The 21,243-nt window shown below is 41.2% G+C and overlaps 1 protein-coding gene across 2 annotated transcripts in view; it reads left to right on the plus strand.

Moving 5' to 3' along the window:
• The window catches only part of CHD7 (chromodomain helicase DNA binding protein 7), a 152,096-nt gene that overhangs the window by 24,270 nt on the left and 106,583 nt on the right, over positions 1-21,243 (plus strand). For both annotated transcript variants that reach the window (XM_077492755.1, XM_077492756.1), the window contains exon 2: positions 18,911-19,311. In XM_077492755.1, coding sequence (XP_077348881.1) covers positions 18,911-19,311 — 401 coding nt within the window. The remainder of the gene's footprint in view (positions 1-18,910; positions 19,312-21,243) is intronic.

Below are 21,243 nucleotides of genomic sequence, written 5' to 3' on the forward strand. Positions count from 1 at the left end.
ATATTTTATATTGGCTGTTTTACCAAAACCCATTTGGATTCTACTTATTAACGTTAATGTTTCTGTTTTTTGGTGCATCTTTTAGATGCTCAAAGATCTTTTAATCATAGACTGAAGAGTTCTGAAATAGTGACATCTGCAGGTTATAAATACTCACTACTGAGCTAACTGCACCACATTTACTTACATCTTGTGTTATAGTAAAATTTACATACATTGGCAATCTGTTGGGGATGTTGTATGTTTTTGCACGTTTGCCAGTCTTGCTGCATCTCCCATTGATCTTCTGGCTGAAACGCTTAGGACTCATATGGATACTACAGTAAGTAAGGGACTGTACAGATACTCATTGAAGGACTATACACTTAATAGGAGAATTAACGTTTTACGTTTTTTATTGAAGGATTATTTGCATGGTCTTCAGGAGATTCACAGTTTTGCTTAGTGATCGTTCAGTATGTGATTGCAGACAGGCTTGGTTAGGAGAGAGAGAAAATAATTTGTATGAAGGTTAAAAGGCTGTTGTACAGAATGACTGACTGACATAGTGGAATTAGACTTTTTAAAACTCCCTAACCATACAACAGAAGCTACAACACCTTAATACCAGGTTACAAACAAATCTTTTTTGTTCATTATAAATCTATATTGAGTATTTCACCCCAAAATATCCCAATACATCATTGTAAATGTATAGATCATTTCTTAACTTATTTCCATAGCAAATATGCATCAGGATATTATGCTTCAATGCATTTTTCGAGTCAACCCGCACTTCAGGAAAAGATTGGGGAATAGTTGTCTCCAGAACAGCAAACAATCAACAAACATGATGATACAAAGTTAAACAAAGAAACAGGACAACATTCCTAGAGTGGCTCCTTTTATTAAGTTGATGACAGGTCCCCTTCCCCACTTCTGGGAGATTGGGCCGTGGCCCTGTCTCCCGGAAGTTCAGCCCCCTCCTCCTCCCACCACCGGGCCATTCAACGCAGCGTGCTTCACGCACCTGCAGTAGGGAACTGTCGTGAAGCCGTGTTCCCTTACCTGGGTTGGTGATGGCTGCACCCAACAGTCGATCCAAAGATCAGCTGGGCTGCCGACATTGCAGGCTCCCTGGACAGGTAAGTTCCCATATAGTAAAAGTCAGCAGCTGCATTATTTGTATATGCTGACCTTTCTTTTTTATTTTTTTTTTATTTTTTCCCCAAGGTGGAACGCTGCTTTAATTGCAGCCTTTAGTCTGTTGGGATATGTCTTTACTAACTAACTCTTTACTAACTTTGCACATCTAGACTTTGCAATATTTGCCCACTCTTCTTTACAGAACTGCTAAAGTTCAGTTCAGTTTTATGGTGACCATTTGTGACTGCAGTCTTCAAGTCATTCCACAGATTTTAAATGGGGTTTAAGTCTGGGCTCTGGCTAGGCCATGCAAGGACATGCACCTTTCTACTTCAACCACTGTGTGGTAATCTTTGCTGTGTGCTTTGGGTCATTTTCATGTTGGAAGGTAACTTTCTTCCCATTGACAAATTTGACTGAGGGCAGCAGATTTTCCTGAAGAATTTAACAGCATTTTGCACCATCCATTTTTCTTCTTCGATCCTGACAAGTGCTCCAGTTCCTGCTGCAGAGAAGCACCCCATAATAGGATATTACCTCCTTCATGCTTTACTGTACAAATAGTGTAGGATTAAGGATGAGCTCAGGCGTGTTCACAACCGCACGTGCAGAGCCCACCAGGAAGTTGGCACGGTGGAGTGCTTATCACAAGCAGTGTGACTTTTTCCCGATCCACGGCTGCAGAGATCAGGAAATGTCTCCCTGACTGTGATTAGCTCTGTGCAGTGCTGACTTCCTGGCGGGCTCTTCATGTGTGGTTGCGAACACGCCTGAGCTGAGCCTGTAGTATGGTGAGCTGTATTGGATTTCTGCCAGGGGGTGATGCTTTTTCCAACTCGGTGATTCTGTGCTTGAAATAAAAAAGGTGGTTAAAACAAACTGTCTTCATTTCAGGCCACAAAGCAACAAAATGTGATTATTTTGAAGGAGTGATTCTTTTCTATACCCACTGTATTTCTAGCCTCACAAGTATCTTGTGTGTGATAAAAATAAATAAATAATAATAAATGTGTGTGTATATATATATATATATATATATATATATATATATATATATATATATATATATATATATATATATATATATATATATATATATATATATATATATATATATATATAATTTTATTTTTTTTAACAAACCCTAAACGAAAACCTTCATCTGTACATTGTATACAAAGAAGTGTTAAATGCACATTGTTAGGCTTATAAATTCATTACATTGGAAAGAAATGCTTGGCTGTCTTGTAGGCCTTTAAAAAACATAAAGAAATGCTATAAAATATTACTTGTTTTCATGCATGGTTAGTCTCCTGACATTATTACTGGTATGTATAAAAGCTTTTAGTCTTCTTTTTTTTTTTTTGTTATATATTGAATCTATAACATTTTTGAAGTTGCAGTTGTAACCTCTGAGTTATTGACACAGCCTGCATCCTATCGGGCTCTAATGCATTGCAGACTCCTATGGGAGTGATAGTTCAGCTTCACTTTATAGCATGTTAATCTATTAAAGCTCCGGTCCTGCACGCTGAGTTATTTTCAATAAGCGATTCCGACAGGTCTGATTATAAACTGTCGTGCTCTGTGCTCACCTTCTGTCTAGCAGCTAACTACAGAGAGATGCAGGGGGCTTGTTCAAGGTGACCTTTCTTTTAAAGACCATTTAATGACGTTCCCAGTCTGGCCATTTGGTGATGGCACACTGCATACGCTCTTGTCTGATATTGCAGCAACCGTAATGAGAGTCAGTGGTTCTTTGCCAGTAAATGTTCACAACTCTCTGTTGTGAAGGAACGGTTGTCAGTTTTTGTTTATGAATTTTACCTCTGACTGTTGTACCTGAACCCAGCAGTATCATTAGGCCTATGTCATTGCCATTATGGCTCCCATACTGGATGCTTGCTGTATGTCAAGGTGTTTTTTTTTTTTTTTTTAATGGTCTACAGTGTGTTCAAGTCCAGAAGTTGAACATAATAACTCAAACACTAAAAATAGTTTCCTTTTACAGTATAGCTCCCATTTTTGGAGGTAGATCATAAATACTACTGTCCTCCTTAGCGGCTTTCCCTTGATTACACAGCCATCACAAGCCCTGCTTCCATCCTGACGGATGACAAACGAGTTGGAGCAGAAAAAAATGAAGGGAAAAGGGGAGCTGCGTGTGGTTTCAATATTGTGGGACTGTTCTTACAGATAGAATAGTTCAGTGTTGTCCTAATCCCCTGTGTATGGGTCTCACCCCCCGACAACACCCAGCTTGGAAGTAATGTAATGGTTACATATGCTGGATGTGACATTTCAGAGACTGAGTGATGCTCACTAGGTGGCGATAATGAGCTCTTAAGCATCAGAAGTGCTTGTTGCTAATATTTTCCAACATGTTAGTAAATATTTTGTGTGTTTTTGGGGTTTTGTTTTTACATTTTTTAAATTTTATTTTTTTTCCAGTGGAGAGGAAACCTAGCAAATGACAGTGATCAAGACCGGTCATTATTTTTGGCGAAAGATCGGTCTGTTCCATTTACACATTCCTGGAACATAGGCAGAAAGACACATTGCTGCATGTGTTCCCAGAAATGCGCAAAAACTGCATCTGATTCTGATCACGCATCAGGCTTGCAGTGCCATGAATTCTTGATTGCAACTTAAATACAAGTAGAAGCTGCGTGGCAAAAAATGCACTGAAATATGCATTGCAAAAACCCCCCAGACTTGCACAATAAGGTGCAGGAGCTACTTTGGTGCATTTTTCATGTGTAGTCGCATTGAAAAAACGACCTCATTTGGGTAGGTTTACTAAAACAGGAGCAGTCTGGGGAAAAAACGATGCAGCTGTGCATGGTAGCCAATCGGCTTCTAACTTTAGCTTGTTAAGTTTTGACAATAAATAGAAGCCGATTGGTTTCTGTGCAGAGCTACACCAGATTTTGCACACTCCATTTTTATTAAATAGCCCCCGTCATGCCATGTAGGTGCCAGTGGGGCCTTGGCCTCTGTGCTACAGAGAAAATTGATCACCTAAATAGGCCTAGTATGTTGGCCTTACCCAGTTTTTAGGCGATTGATCATCTCTATGAACGTAAAATTGATTGAAAATGGCTGCAAACGCAGAAGTAACCAAAGTTTTTGTTCCAGTGCACTGAAAATGCAGTTTTGAAAATGTTTTTGATAGGCAGCCTTCACCCAGGTTGTATTTCTTGTGATGGCGGATTTAACGAGGGTTACAATTTCTTGAATATTACCCATGTGTGACCACAAGTTCCACTTTACCTGGGTTTCTAATTGTATGTAAAAATAGTATGTTGTAACAGTGCTAATAATTTTTTAGAATTTTCCTATGTTGGCTGTAATTTTGTGTGCAGAGATGATGAAGGTATTTCTTAATGTCACATGAAAATAAAGACAAATGTGTATTGTGGAAATGTAATGGACAAGCATTCTTCAGCATCCTGGGAGTTGTCACATCTTGCTTGTGTTTCTTTAGTGGGCTGGCCATGCAGTCCTTGTTCTGTACCTTCTAGGTCATTTTATACCATCATTATCCTGCTGTTTTTATGGGAAACATGTTCCATAATGCCAGTTATAACACAAACCTGAAGATTTCCTTTTTCCTCATGAAGCCTGAGATGCTTTCAATTTTCTAGAGCGTTTTGATTCATTGGTTCATCAAATGAGCTGAAAGATGCCTGCCAAAATGCCTTGCCAGTTTTCCTGAGTGATCTTCATATTTGTCTTGTTAAACATGTAATGTTGGAGATAAATTTAGGTTTTCTTTCCCATTCACCAACTGATTCATAGATTTGTTTGGAGTCCTATAGGAAAGAGTGTATTATGTGGTATCAAGGAACAGATACATAGATGAAAAAGGCAAAAATATTGCCACAGTGATGCCATTTAAAGAATCCCAGGCATGGCTCTATTATACTTAATGACATTAATCCAGCTTGGGCCACTATGAATATACTATACCTGGCTGATGCCCCGGAAGCTGGAAATCACCAATGTAGACACCGCTACTTCAATGATCTCCACTTGTTTCCGGGTCCAATGTTGAGCGGCTTGCCTTGATGTGATTCGAACACAGGTGGTTGCCATTGACAGAATGCTTTGCCCTCCACCTCATCCAATCAGAGAATTGTTTGCGTTCATTCAGAAAATGCAAAGCATTCTGTGAATGGTGACTATGCAGAGATGCCAACCTCCTGTGTTCACAATGCATCGGGCAAGCCGCTCATCATGGGACCCAAAAACAAGTGGAGATCACTGGAGTAGCGGTGTCTACATTGGTGATTTCCAGCTTCCAGGGGCATCAGCCAGGTATAGTATACTCATAGTTACACTGGTCCAAGCTGCACCAATGTAACTATAATATACCTATGCCTTGAACTTTAAGTAGCCTTTGGTAACATTGTAATTACTTGCAGTGTTTCCTAAGCTATAAAAAAGTTTTAGAAACCTTAGGCAAATTTCTAGGGGAGCATATTTTTTAGGTGCTCCTTCTCCATTCAAAGCCAAGAACTACAGGAACCAAAGTATTGGCATAAGGTATTTATCTGCTAGGTCAGGTGGTGGTTTTAGTGAGCAGCACCATTCTTGTAGCTTAAAGTGGTTCTAAAGGCTGAAGGGTTTTTTTTTGCCTTAAGGCTGGATTCACACTAGTGTGATTTGGTTTCTCCGCATCCAATTTACATGATGGGAGATTGTGACCGACTCTCTTGAGCTGGTTCACATATCTCCGTTGCGCCTGCGGAGCAGCTTGCACAGCAGCCCTGTGTGTCTTTGGCTCCATTTTTCAGGGCCAAATTCGGGCACAAATTCAGCTCCGATTCGTCCCCAAAATGGAGAACAGAAACTCGCTGGACCTCTGCTGCAAGCCACATCGATCGGCAGTGCGAACCCAGCCTAATGGATTCTATGCATGAAGGTAAAAAACCTTCCGTATGCAGCTCCCCACAGCCCCCTCTTGATACTTACCTGAGCCCAATCTTGATCCAGTGATGTGCAGAAGAGCAGCTGCTCTGAGCCTCCTCATTGGCTAAGAGACAGCAGTAGGAGCTATTGGTTCCTGCTGCTGTTAAAGTGTTACTAAACCCACAACAGTAAAATCAGTCTGTATATGCAGTAAAGCATGCTTGTTATACTCACTGTGGAACCTAATGGGTTAATCCTTTGCATTGTGTATAAAGGCTGTTTGCTCCCTTCTTCTCTGATCCTCCTCTTCTACCACGTCCCTAATCTGTCTGCTGATAGAACAGGGAACAAGCTGCACATGCTCGGTTTGGTGTGTTTGCTACAGTGTTTTTTTTTTTTTTCTTTTTTCTTTGGCCCTGTCCTTATCACACACTCCCCATCAGCACTGTCCAGACAGTCAGAGGTCCTGCAGCCTCATAGGATAATCAGGGAAGAATGAAAACTCTTCTTACAAGTTTTAACCGAATCTTGATAGAAGTCACAAGTCTGCTCTACCTGCTGATGAGAAAAGGTATAAATCAGTTTATATTTACTAAAATAATTGCATTTCCACTAGAGCTGCACGATTAATCGTTAAAAATTGAGATTGCGATTTGCCCCCTTGCGATCTTAACGGAGCATTTTGCCGATTCTATGCAGTTCTCTGCTCAAGCCGACAGCTGTCAAAAAACAAAACAAAAAAACAGGCAGTCTGCCAGGTTTCTCATCATTCCTCAGCCTCTGAGCTAACTATAAACATTGTAATGTTTCATTCTTTAGATCAAAGGAATGAACTTCAGTCTGTAAATGAAGGAAGTTTAAAGCGGTTGTATACCCGCTGAATTTATTTTTTTATTTTTTTACTCACCTGCAAAGGAAAAGGCATAATGAGCTAGTATGCACCGCATACTAGCTTATTATGAAATACTTACCTTTAGAACGAGGCCTCGGCATCTGACCCGATCCACGCCGAGGGAGCTGGCATGTTTCTTTCATGGCGTTTCTTCCAGGTATCGCGGCTCCGGCGCTGTGAGTGGCCAGATCCGCGATATCGTCACTCCTGCGCATGCACGCGGGATATTTCTTCCCATCTGCCGGACTCAGCCGAGAATGCCCTGTGTGATGTGGGAACCAGCACGATTCCAGTGGCGGTTCCCGCATCTCTCCCACAGGCAGTTCCCACTGCTCTCTGTGAACTGCTGCGGGTGTCAATACATTTTTAATGACACCTTCAGATCGGTTTACAGATTGCAGTGCTAACTGAGAACTTGCACAGGTTTTGGATCGCATGGGTGATCCAATTTCAGTGGGTGGTGGGGGTCCCTGCACACTTGGGGGGTGTGTGTGTGTGTGTGTGTGTGTGGGTGTTTTTTTTTTTTTTTTTTTCCCTGCCACTCTAAGCCCTTGTACACACGTTTGGAGAATCCGTCGGAATGTGTCCTATCGGACCGCGTTGCCGGATAATCCGACTGTGTGTGGTATGCATCGGACTGATTCCGTTGGACCCAATTTTCCAACTTGTTGGAAATATTTTCCGACCAACTGGTTCGATCGGACATACTCCGATCATGTGTAGAGAATTTTGATCGGACCAAGTGCCACGCATGCTCAGATCAAATTCCTACATCAAAGCTATTGGCTACTAGCCTGAACGTAGTCCCATCGTATGTATTTATTTAAAAATCGCTCAGAGACCATAGAGAATAAAATGTCTGTTGCAATATTTTATGTTGCACTGTATTTGTGCAGCGGTCTTTCAAATGAGTTTTTTTTGGGGAAAAACGTAAAGTTAGCCCAATTTTATTTTTTTTGTATAATGTGAAAGATGTTACACTGCAAGAATTGTGATCTTTATTCTAAGCAAAACAATCGTGATTCATTTATTTTTTTATTTTTTTCCCCCCAGAATCTTGCTGCTCTAATTTCCATGTTCTGTGTACTGTGGCAGACTGGATATAATGAATGCAGGGTCCTGGGTTTAGTAACACTTTAATCACAGGCAGTGAGGAGGGAGCGAGGGTGGGGCAAGTCCCGTTCTGTGTATCCCATGGACACAGAGCAGGGCTTGGGAGTGAGCATGCATAAGTGCCCTCATAGCAAGTGGCTTGCTGTTGGGGCATTCAGCATGGGTAGGAAACAAGAGCGCTGGTGGGGGACCCAAGAAGGGGAGGATCGGGGCTGCTCTCTGCAAATACTTGCACAGAGAAGGTAAATATAAAGTGTACGTTTTTTAGTATCGCTTTAACCGTTTTTGAGATAAGGTATTGGCAACTTCTGGGAGTACATTGATTTCCCTGTGTCAGCTGAACAAACGATGGAGCAGTAAAGCACCACCATTGTGTAGCGCTGCAAAGCAGGAAGGAAATTAGTAAACAATGATGAAATATTGGTTGCCCTGCATACATGATTACAAATGCTTTTAAAACAGCACATACTATGCCAAAAGTGCAGTAATCTGAGGCAGACCTTTTTTCATGCCTAATAGAACAGTCAGAATACTGAAAGATGATTAATAAGTAAATTTTTTTCAAAATGCACAAATTATTGTTGCGTAAGACTACAGGTAGGGTTGCACCGATACTAGTGCCGATACCAAGTATTTGCACAAGTATCGGTACTCGTGCAAATGCACCGATACTTTCAGGCTCGGTTCTTTGCGCTGTCAGTGGATCTCCCCTGTTGACAGCTGAAGTGTTAAAGCGGGAGTAAACCCGCTGACCTTCCTTATTTTTATTTTTATTTTTTAACACCTGTGAGGGAAAAGGCATAATAAGCTAGTATGCACCGCATACTAGCTCATTATGAAATACTTACCTTAGAACGAGGCGCTGACATGTTCCCTCGGTGTGTCTTCCGGGTATTGCAGCCCCGGCGCTGTGAGTGGCCGGAGCCGCGATGTCACTCCCGCATGCATGCTGGGAGGGTTTGGCGTCTGCCGGACTTTCAGCCGAGAATCCCCGATGCACATGCGCCGCTGAAGTCAGCGGCTCATTGCGAGGGGAATATCTCCTAAACCGTACAGGTTTAGGAGATATTCTTTTTACCTACAGGTAAGACTTATTATAGGCTTACCTGTAGGTCAAAGTTAAAAATGTAACTATATACAACTGCTTTAAAGAAGTCCAGTAATTGGAGCTGTCAAAAAAGCCGGTGTTCTGCCGTATAATGTCCGGCCATCAAATAGTGTCCGGGCCGAAGCTGAACGGTGCCTGCGCCGTGAGTGGAGGTGGTAGCCCCACCATCCAAGCGGACATAGGGTTGTGAATATTAGAGGGCTGCGCTCGGCTCTTTTTTTATTCCTACTCTATGTCCACTTGGATAGTGGGGATAGAACCTGGACTCACGGCGCAGGCGCCGTTCATCCTCTGGAATTTTCGGAATCTGTGTTGCTGTGTACTGCGCATGCGCAGTACGCAGCGGATACTATCGGATGGAGGACATTGTATGACAAGACACCAGCAATGTTTATTAACAACATTGCTCAGCCATGAAATCCTAAAATAAAAAGAAACATGGTTTCTTTTGGAATCTCTTTCCTTATCTGCAGATCAAAGGGATGAACAAATGTTCCTCTGTTTAACTCCTTATTAACCCTTAATTTATGCTAGTCAGCCTTAATTAACTTCCTATTCTCCTCAATTTAATTATTTTCCTGCTTCTTTGTTCACATCTATCTTATAAGCAATAAACAATTAAAACTTTTTTTGTTTTGCTTTGTTAGTGAAGACACACACACATTGTACTCACTATTTTTTTTTTTTTTTTTTTTTTTACAATATCGGTGCATCCCTAACTACAGGCATGTTATGTTATTTAATAAAACTTGGCCTTAAAATCCAGCTTTGTACGTAGATAGGATGGAAAGCTCCGCTGTGCTTGATCTTCTTTTCAGATATTAGATATTTAGAGTGTACTCCAGTTGCCGTCTCTTCTCTCCCCATGAGCTGGCTTGTGGACTGAAATATTAATGATACACTTGCAGGGATACCTCGCTGTAAGTGCTAGCGCTTCATATCTACTTTAGGCTTCCACAGGAAAGATTTAACCAGCAGCAAACATAGGTGTGATGTGAGGAAATGGTCAATAAGCAGAAGCATTCGTCTCGGAGAATGTGCCTCTAGCTTTCATGGCTTTACCCGTTCACAATCTCTAGATAGGTGAGGAAGGGTTAAGTAGGGTTACTTGGGCATAAGCCGGATTGAAAACACTCTGCCCTTCTCCTAGTTTTACCTTTTGTATCTCTCATTGGATTAAAGCCTCATCCTGCTATCTTTACATAATAGGTCCAGTTTGCTACATCCTGGAGGCATGTGCGGTGTGATTGTCAGGGTTCTAGTATACTATTAAAGCTTTTCATGGTTTTGGTCTTTACCTAAAAATTTATTGGCATAATTTTCTAAATAACAAAAATCAAGGCACAAATTGTTACATTGTTAAATAAAAATTCAAGTCGCATACTAAAAGAAGTGTAGATCAGAGGTGTTGGATATATACAGAATGAGGTGTATATGAAAGCATACATGTATAGTCTGAAATTTAGACCATGCTTAATACTGTGGCTGTGTTACCATCTGCAAGTTTTTGGTGCATTACAGGTACAGTGCTTTTCAAACAGTCCTGCCTGCTGCGTCTTTCATATCATTTTCAGCAGAACATAAACCTGGCTGGAGTTCAGTGGTAACACATGTGTGACATCCATGTAGTGCACTGCACCTAAAATGTGCACATGAACCAGCTGTCATAATACTCCACCTGTCATCATAGAAATGTGGGAACTATCATTGCAGACACTACATCTTCTTTTTATTTTTTTTTTATTTTTTTCTTTTGTAGATGTACATGTGAAAAAATGTATTTAATACAGTTTTATTGGTGTGCACCAATATATTACTTTAGTGACAGCCTTTTGTTGTGTGTTGTTGTGTGTGTGTTTTTTTTTTTTTTTTTTGTTTTTGTAGGAGAGAGGATGAGATGGATACTTTATATTTACAAAAAAAAAAATGTGAAAAAGAAGAAAGTAAATTATCTCCCACACTGCTCTGAGGAACATTTCAGGCTCTCCTGGTCCCTCGCTGTGCTTTGTGGTTCCACCCACTGACGACTACATTACTACAGGACAGAGTAGTGACATAAGAGATTGGTGGGAGAAACTATTTCAGTGCATTAGGGGATAAGGAGGTTGGCACTCCCGAAAGTGAGTTTCTGAAGATGGCTTTCTCCATTGCTGTGCATCAGTGGCAGCTGCAACAAGAGTATTTACTACCCTAGGCCCCTTAAATGCAGGTTTTCTGTTCAGGTCCGCCTGTCAGTTTTTCAGTCGGACCTGATCGGATGCTCTATTCAGCCCTATGGAGAAGTGGATGTCGGCAGTGACATGGCCGCTGACTCCCACTGCTATCCGATACTGTCCATGAAATCTAGACAGATGGAGACCCTATTTTCCATCTGTCTGGAGGATGGGATTGGATGAAAATGGGCAGGTGGTCTGTTTTCATCCGATCTCACCATAGAGGAGAGCAGGGCGCTGATCGGTCCTTCCCTGCACAGCGAGCGGAGACTGACCTGTCACCTGCCTGCTCAGCGGGGATCAGCGGATCCAACTCCCACTGAGCAAAGTGGAGTCCTTCAGGCAGACTGCATTTTACATTCTCTTCTAGTGAAAGCTGCGAGCTTATGATGGGAGTCACTTTGCTCAGGGGCCCGTGGAACCCAGAATCCCTTGTTTCAGCTCCCCATGCACCTATGTCTATGTGGTGTGATTTTGTCACAATTTGTCACGCAACAAAAATTAGCTACAATCATGGCAAAAAAAAACACTCCCGGCTCTGTGCTCAGATTGGTACATGAGCATTTTTGTAGCTGAGGGAGGCCTATTCAAATGAATGGTGCCACTCAAACACCCCACTAAACAAAAACCACGCGCTGCAGCAGCCGTCACTGTGCTACGCTCAGGTGTGAATACTAAACACATTGTTTCATTTATATTACCCCTTCTCCTCCTTCTATTTGTGGATGATTGCACTGTAATTTTAATTCAAATAAAATTACCTTTTTCATAATCCATTATACAGCTGTCACATGACCCAGCTCTTTCCCAGCCCTGTCTGTAGGGAAACAGTGGCAGGAGGAGCTTCTAATCGTTTGTTGCTGGTCATAGGTTTAAAAAAAAAAAACTGCCTTTGGAATACAGAGTAACAATTCTCAAATGTTTTAAATCCTCATACAAATATGTATTAAAAAAAAAAAAAAAAAATCGTTATTGTCAAGAACATGCGGTGGGATTTCTGCAAATCGCATGCTTTCAGGGCCCTCCAGTCTGTGTCTTCTGTGTGCTTAGAATAAGGGGGGGGGGGGTGGGGGTGGTGATGGTGTGCATCCTCCATCAGTCTACATGTGCTATCCCACCCCCCCCATCATGTTTAGCTAGTTGGTGGGCATGGGGGGGGGGGGGGGTGTCATTTACCATTGTGTATACGCCCACATGTGTGACTCTATAGTAACATAACCTGCTCAAACATGATAGGGAGGAAAATGCTTGGCATAGAAACGCACTGAAAACTGAGTGCACTAGCATCCCACAGACCTCTGCAGAATCCCCAGCTGCAGTGGGGATGTGGACAAGAGAGGAACAGCAGGAGTTTTTGCAGAATACGGAAAACAAATCCCATATTGACTGAGAATAGTTGGCAATCGGCATGTAATGCAGCTTTTGATTATTAAAATGTGGGTTTAATGACGTGTGTGTGTGTGTGTGTGTGTGTGTGTGTGTGTGTGTGTATATATATATGTATATATATATATATATATATATATATATATATATATATATATATATATATATATATATATATATATTTGAGAAAATCATACGTAACCAACTTTATGATGTTGGTAAAAGTGGACTTGCTCCAGCCTGTGACTTGACTGTGAAAAGGAAGCAATACCCTGCTGTTGAAGTCATTGTTGTGCTTTTCCTCCAGTAAGGATGAATGCCTTTAATAGGCTGTCAGCACTTTACAAAGCATAGCCTGGTACTGCCCCTTCTTGTTGCATTGCTGCTATACAGAGGATTATAGAAGGCCAATATTAAGATACTGTAGATCCAAGTACTTGTGCTACTCTGGATATAAGGCTAGCCATACACTTGTAGATCTCTCTCCTGTGGCATATTTTCTGAACAAGACTGAACTGACAGGAGAAATCTAATAGATTCCTGCATCCATGCTAAAAAAATAAATAAAAAAAAAATAAAAAATAAAAAACTCTCCTGCTAGCCATTGTATTCTGACATCTGGCACTTTTAGCTGTCTGAATATGTGCACAGTGACTGCATCTGATTTGGATGCAGTCACTGTTTGGCTGACAAGTTTCCTCCTGGCTCCATGAATAGGTCAGTTGAATAAACAACTTCTAACAGCCTTGTGTCGCTGACCGGGCTCCCACAGCTTTCGGCTGATTCAGCAGGAATCGGACGAAGTTCAAGCCATGTATGGCTGGTTTAGGAATATTTTACCAATGTTTTAATGAACACTTAACTGGATTAGATGGTGTTTCTCTGCATGAAGTTGAGTTTGTTTTTTTGTACCCCACTAATCACTATTTACGTTGGAGCTGACTGTATACCAGGGAAACATTAAAATCCTTTCTTTTGAAAAGATGCTTATTGGGGGGTTAATTTTTAAAACTTAGGAGCCTTCATGCCGTCCCAGCACATCATAGCTGTCAGTGGTGGGCACAGATGCAACATGCCTCCTGCTGTAAGCTTGACCTTGACACCTGGATGTTTTGGAACTGCATTTCCCATGATGCTCAGCTACACTGCAGAGTGAGCATCATAGGAAATGTAGGTCCAAAACATCTGGGGTGCCAAGGTTCGCCATCACTGCCCTGCTTTAGGACAGGCACATAAATCATTCTACACATGTGGTTTGGATAATTTGCATGTCGGCAGCTTCTCCAGCTTCTGAATCTGACTGACTGCTAACACTTCTATGGAAGTATCTAAATGTATGTGCCTTTAGAAGCCATAGACCGCCGATGTGCTGGGCTTTACTCTTCACATAGAGGGAACGCCTAAAAACGTCCTAAACCCGGGCAGGCGTTTTCAGAGTAGCAGGCGGCGCACTACAAGGAGGAAAGCTAGAGAATGATTTCCTGATTAAACAGCTGTTCAAACCTGAATGGAGAGGAAGTGATTGTCACTCTTTGGGCCTCTTGTAGAGAAATAAAAATAGCTGCTCAAGCGAGAGATGCATTGTGTACATCTAGAGTTGTTCCAGGACCCCAGTTCTTGGTTAAGAAACAATACATAGAAATTTGTTCATCTATTTAATTGTCCAGGAAATACTCTTTGCTGTACCCAGAAGGAGAAATTCTACGTTGTAAAATCTTAATAAACAATGTTGTACAGAAGGCTTGAAGGTAACCCTGCATTGCTAAAGGTTATCCTGACTTTCCTCTACAGGTCTGTGAAAGCACGCTAAGCCTGTTTTTATCCTTCTGTTTGTCTAATGTAAATATTGAGATGAAAGTATAAAAGTATTTACATGGCAGTCTTTATTTAGCATTTGTGAAGGTGTTGCTAAAGCTTCCAGAAAAGCCGCCGGGGTGCCAGTTTTTCCTCTCCTCCCCCCCAATAATATCCCTTTTGTAGTCATAAGGAGTCCTCTTATTTGTTGCTATAACCATATCATTGACTGGATTGATGCAAAAGTTTTTATACTTTTTATTTATTTTTATTTTTTGGGCTATCCTATGACTGCTGGTTATTTGCATGTAACTTCCCAGCTGTTGTGCTAAACTTTAATAGAAAAGTAATGGGTGTTTTTTTTTTTTTTAAGTTTCATACTTACCTAGGTGGATGCAGAATCGGCCTCTACACCGAGAACCAAATGATCCAATGTTGCAGATGACTCCATTATCACAATTCCCCCGAGCAGAGAGCTGCTGACTGCCAATCAGCAGCTTTCCACTCTGCTCCTCATTGCAGCGCTGAGCTGTGGATGGGCAAGGAGCGGCCGTCTCAGAGGCTTGCTGAGACGGGTGTCAGTACAGGCACCTGGCGAATCCAGACTTTCCTTGTCGGGATGACGCAGTGCCTGGACTGATATCCATGATGTCAGCAGAGAGCGGGCTTGAGTCCGTGCTCTGCTGAAAATGGGTCACAGGATTGCAAAACGAATTGCACTCGTGACCCATAGGAGAACCCCAGCCAAACGAGCTTTGGCTGGACTTCTCCTTTAATGCCAAGTTCACACTGCCATTGAAAGTAGGTGTTTTGAGATGCGTTCACACTAATGAAACATGAAGTGTTAGCATCGCTTCACTTCAAAATTTACACTTCATGTCAAGTTTTGAAAGGCATTGAAGCATTTCAAGTCTATGGTATTGTGCTGTAACCGCACCGGCAGGCGGTTGCAGCGGGGTAGTACATTACAGTTAATAGGTGTTTGTGGTGCGGTTTTAATGTGCCAAAAACGCATGTCAGACCTACATAGGGCATTTGGGAGATTGTTAAAGCTGATTAAATACTTATCAAAGGCACCTATTAACACACATTAACACACTAGGTGTGTTTGAGCGCCAGTATTTTGAGCAAGTGTGAACAAGCCATAAAGGCGATGTATAGGGCCTTTCCAGCAAGCACAGGGTTTGTGTTTAAAGTGGATCTAGATATCATTTTATTGTGCATGCTTTTATAATGTGCAAGTGTGAAACTTTGTAAGTATGTTTTACACCCCCGAAATATTTATTATAGGTACTTGCATATAGAGCCAACCATCAGTCCCTGTCCTCAAGAAGCCTTATTCTAATGCCTAGTACACGCGATAAGAAAATCAGACGAAAAATACCGCTTTCAAAGTAATCGTAATCTGATTATTCATACATGCCTTTTTAAGAAACAATCACGACCGTTCTGGGAGCTACAAGAAACATTTTTGTGCTTGTCCCTTTGGATAATTTTGCATGAATTAACAATTTTTTTTTTAATCGGTGCAGTATTTGTCCAAAAATAAATGGAGTAACCAAGAACACGCATACTCAGAAACAAAAGAGAGAACGCATTACTATGAAATACAATGTGGTTAACAACTTATGAACTAAAGGGGGCCTCCAATGGGGCCTCTGAAATCACCAAAAGGGCCGCACATAATGTTCAGTATGTGTAATGCTTGAGAGGACTGTCAAACTGCAGACCTAATGGAGGTATGGGGGTCGGAGTGTGGACATGCTACATTTTTGGCTGGGGATATGCTGCAGAAGACCATACAAGGCTGGGAACGTCACATGACGCCAGTAGTGATCAATGCTATTACCCTAATCAATGTTTCAACTACAGAATGCTGAGTCTTGAGGGCTGCAAGTTGGGCACCAGGGATCTAAGTTCCCTAAATTCATACAAGCGCACATACTAGAGCCAAATTAGACAGGGGCCAATTAACCTACCAGCATGTCTTTTGGAGTGTGGGAGGAAACCGGAGTACCCAGAGGAAACCCATGCAGGCACAGGGAGAACATGCAAACTCCAGGCAGATAATGCCATTATTGGGATTGGAACTGACAACCTGACAAGTACTGCCAGGTGGAATGTATTCACTGGATAAATGCCAGGTGGAACTTATTCACTGTGCTGCATCTGCTTTTTTGCCCAAGGATGGCACCATCTTGTTTCAGGCTTTAGCATAGTTGGTTGACTCTTCAGATCCAATAACCTTTCTATACAGGTTTCCTTACAGATTTAATATACAAAAGCCCCTTCTGGCATCCATTTAAGTTTTGACTGACTGACTAAGCCCTGATGAATAGTGTGTTTTGGTCTTGGAAACCTGGTGGATATTTTGTGTGAACCATTAAATTGATTTGACTTTTTTGCCTTTTTGTCCTGGCGCTCCTGTTTGTTTTTGTTTATATTGTTTTGTAGAATAGAGAAAAAAAAGAGATCATTGGGTATAGCAGCAATCAATTCTTGCACGCTCCAAGCATGTATCATAGGAGACCTACAAATGAGTGGCTTAATAGAGATTAAACACTAGGCGTCCGCACTATAGCCGAAAGACGGCTACAGCGCAGACTCCAATTGCCGGGAGGGCGTCCCTGGACATCCTCTTGTTTCTTCTCCTCTGTGTGCCGCCACGGGCGTGCATCAGGGAAATTCTTTGTTGGCTGTGTCCCTTGACAGCATCATAAACCTCACCATGCATCTTACTAAATGTCTTGGAATGTCTACTTTCAAAAAAAAGGGTCATTTGGGGGGTATTTGTACTTTTCTGGCTCGTTAGGGTCGCAAGAAATTAGATAGGCCTTCAGTACTTCAGGTGTGATCAAATTTTTTTTTTTGATTTGCACCACAGCTTGTAGACTCTTTCACAAAGACCAAATTATGTCCACTAATTTGGGTTATTTTTACCAAAGATATGTAGTAGTATCAATTGTGGCCAAAATTTATGAAGAAAAATTAATAATTTGCAAAATTTTAGAACTAAGAAATTATTTTTTCTCTCACAATTTTCGGTATTTTTTCATTTACAGCGCAAAAAATAAAAAACCCAGAGGTGATCAAATACCACCAAATGAAAGCTTTGTGTGGAAAAAATGTCAAAAAAATAATTTTGGTACAGTATTACATGACTGAGTAATTGTCATTCAAAGTGTAAGAGCACTGAAAACTGGTCTGGTCACGAGGGGACTTTCAGTGCCCACTTGTCAAGTAGTTAATGTAGACCATAACACACAGGTTAGGTCTGCCATGTAGTCCCTAACACACCTCAACTAAAATATAATGCAGGACAGTTACTAATTATAAATCACTGATTCAACGTTTGCTGTTTGTTTTTAAGTGCAAATGGTTTTGGAGTAGACTGTGTGTAAATGGATTGTAGGTGACTATGCTTTCATCCTGATGGTGATTGTTGCTATCTCTGCAGCTGTTGCACCCAACCCATGCTTTCTGGGCACACAGGAAATACCATTGTGAGAAATTTCCTGCATGCTATCAATTCTCTGAACCTTACATTGGGCCCGTCACATTTGGACTGTGTGAACTTATTGTCTTTTTTTTTTTGGAAGCGATGTTTAAATCTGTTTTAACTAAAAATGAAGCATACTGCATGGCCAGTTGATAAGTCTATATATTGTGTATGGGAGTCGTTCCCACCCCGCCCCCCACCCCACACACACATATGACTAGGGCCGACCATCTGTTCTTTGATGGATGTTTACAGAAACAGCTTTTCCTATAGGGTATGAGGCGTTGCCGGTCTATCAAACATTGCTGACTTAAAGTTAGCAAACACTTGTCTTCTCATCAGAATTATTTTCTAAATGACTGAAATGTGCTAGTTGGCTATTATGCTCTCATTGTATCTAGAATTGAAAACGTTGTGTAATTTTGTGCAAACTACAGTAAATGTCTATTTGTAAGTGAGCGCATGCCAGTCTGTGTTTTATAGACCACATTGTGGAGAATGTGGTGCGTGTGTGTTTTGTTTGTGTGTTTGTTTGTTTGTTTTGTGCGACATAAAATGGCTGTCGTAGCGCTCCCCCCCCCCCCCCCCCCCCCAGGGTCTCTGCTAAAATATATGTTTGGGGGGTTCTAAGTAATTTTCTAGCAAAAAACAGATTTTTACATTTAGGAAAGCAATGTGAGAATTGGCCCTGTAGGCAAGTGGTTAATTTAGCCAACTTTAATTGTCTGAGGGTTGAAGCCAAGCCCAAAGAGATAGCATTTATCACAATGGTAAAAATATAAGCTTCAACAGTTGTGTATCTGCATATTTTTTTTTTTTTTTGTAGTTTGCTCATCCTCTCATCAAATTACATTTTTATTTTCCAGCATTCCCCATCGGAACCTTTTCTTGATAAACCTGTGCCGGATATGACTCGACTTGGTGGTCCCAATGCCCCTTTATTGAACACAGAAGATTTTTTGCCATCACTGCAGTCTCCACCCCCACAAAAGAAGAGGAAGAAAAAAAACAACCACATTACTGCGGATAATGCTAACTTTGGTCATGAAGGTTTTCTCGGGGAAAATCCAGATCTTTCCATTGAGGGAGCGCCGGATGGAAAGAAGAAGAAAAAGCCTAAGGTTAAAAAAGAGCCCAAGGAGCCAAAAGAGCCTAAAGCAAAGAAAGAGCCTAAGGAACCTAAGGCTCCAAAACAGCCCAAAATTCCCAAAGAGCCAAAAGAGAAAAAGGTGAAAACTCCCAAACCCAAGACCAGCAAAAAGGCAAAGTAAGCATCTCAGTTTGTTTGAAATATAGGCAACTTCTGTTTTAATAATGCTTTACTGTGTTGAGTTTGACACAAATATAGGCTGAGTAAATGTTCACAATGTAAATGCTTAAGTATTACATCTTGCGTGTGTATATGTATGTATGTGTGTGTGTAATATATAAATAAATATATATTCTCATACACACACTTTTTTTTTTTTTTTATTGCCCCATGGCAGTAGGTAGCTCGTAGAAGCATTGGTCCCTACAGTGCGGCATACAATACTATTGGCGTTTGCCTTACTCTTTGGGAATACTCCGCAGGCTCAGGGGAACAAGTAGTTTGTGCTGTATTGGTGCAAAGTAAAAAATCCTGTAAATGAGTATCTTACATTGAAACGTTTTACTGCGATTTGATCTGTACACAGCAAGTCAAGTTTTTTAGGGTATTCCTTTGTAATTTGTAAACAACTTTTACCATATTGGCAACTATCTTACCTGTTCCTACTATTGGTACTAAGGGATCAGAGTTTCTAAATACTGGTTGATGTTTTAAAGGCTAACTCCAGCATTCTGTTACTTTCAAATATTTGGGCCAAGCTATTACCTTCACTAACAAATGCCCCATCTGAGTGCTTTATAAAGGCTACTTTCCAACTGAGATGCTTTACAGGCACTACAGCACTAAAAGCGCCTGTAAAGAGCCTCTTCTGTCTCTCCAGTGTGAAAGCCTGAGTGCTGTTCTTGTAGGATGGTAAAAAAAAAGTCCTGCAAGCTGCATCTTTGCAGCGCTGTATACACCGCTCCTACAGCGCCCCTGCCTATTGAAATTCGGTTTTAACTCTTTAGCCGCTAGCGGTGGTTAAAAGCACCTGCTAGCAGCCGAATAGCGCATCTTAAATGATGGCAAAGAAAAAATAGCAGCACTTTACTGCCCACCCCAGTGTGAAAGTAGATTAACTGCAAGTAGAATCTGCTATATAGTATACAAGGCTAAATTCCAGCAATGGGGTGGAAACTTCCCATCCTACTCATGGAACAAAATCAGGTCAGGCTGAGTGCTTTTTGGCCATTAACAGGTAGTTGTGTATTTTATGAAATGATATCACAATCTCCACCTCAGCCTATCAGAGGTAGCCTTGTATTCATGCATAAATGAAAAAGCTTCCTGTTAATGGCAGTGCAGCACTCAGCCTGACTTGATTTTGTTCTGGGAGTCGGAAGGGAAGTCCTCGTTGTGCTACCAGAACACAGTGCTGTTTATGTGGCTGAGGGTATATACAGTTTATACAGCGCTCTCAGTGGGCACATCTGTTAGTAAAGGTAATGGCTTTTTTTTTGGACCAGCTTGGTCCAAACAATTGATTTGAAAGTAAATCAAGCCTGCAGTTAGGCTTTAAAAGTAAACTTTAGCCAATTAATTTTTTCCTGGTATTGGGTTGAGAAGCAGGCACTTCTTTCATATATTTTTATTTATTTTTTTGCTGCTAGTTTGTGACCCCTCTTTGGTAGATGTATCCTCACTTTCTGGAATAGTGACCACAGATTCAAGGGACATTTTTAAATTGATAAAGAGTTGGAGGGAAGATCCTCCAATAGGCTGTGAAACTGCTGCCAAAGGTGGGGTTTCCCTCGGTTTTGAATCCCCAGGACATAAAGTGAGGCATAATCTTTCCACTGGGTAGCCAGGCTGTAATGAAAACATTTGTAGAAGTTCTGCTCATTCATAAACTCTTCACTTTTTTTCAAAAACTATAAAGGAAATTTTGGCTTTAATACTTCTCTTTAAGTGGAAGTAAAGGCAAAACCTAACTCTAAACCCACATTCTAAGCCTAATCTAACCTTGTGAAGAAAAAAAAAAAATCTCTATACTTGCCTATTCTAAAGCCAGTCCGGTCCCAGACTGAGCTGTCAGTGGTGGCTTAAGTGTGTAGGAGAGACAGCCGACAA

The sequence above is a fragment of the Lithobates pipiens genome, unplaced genomic scaffold (genome assembly GCF_037356315.1).
Source record: "Lithobates pipiens isolate NorthernLeopardFrog02 unplaced genomic scaffold, aLitPip1_a1.2 Scaffold_19, whole genome shotgun sequence".
NCBI lineage: Eukaryota > Metazoa > Chordata > Amphibia > Anura > Ranidae > Lithobates > Lithobates pipiens.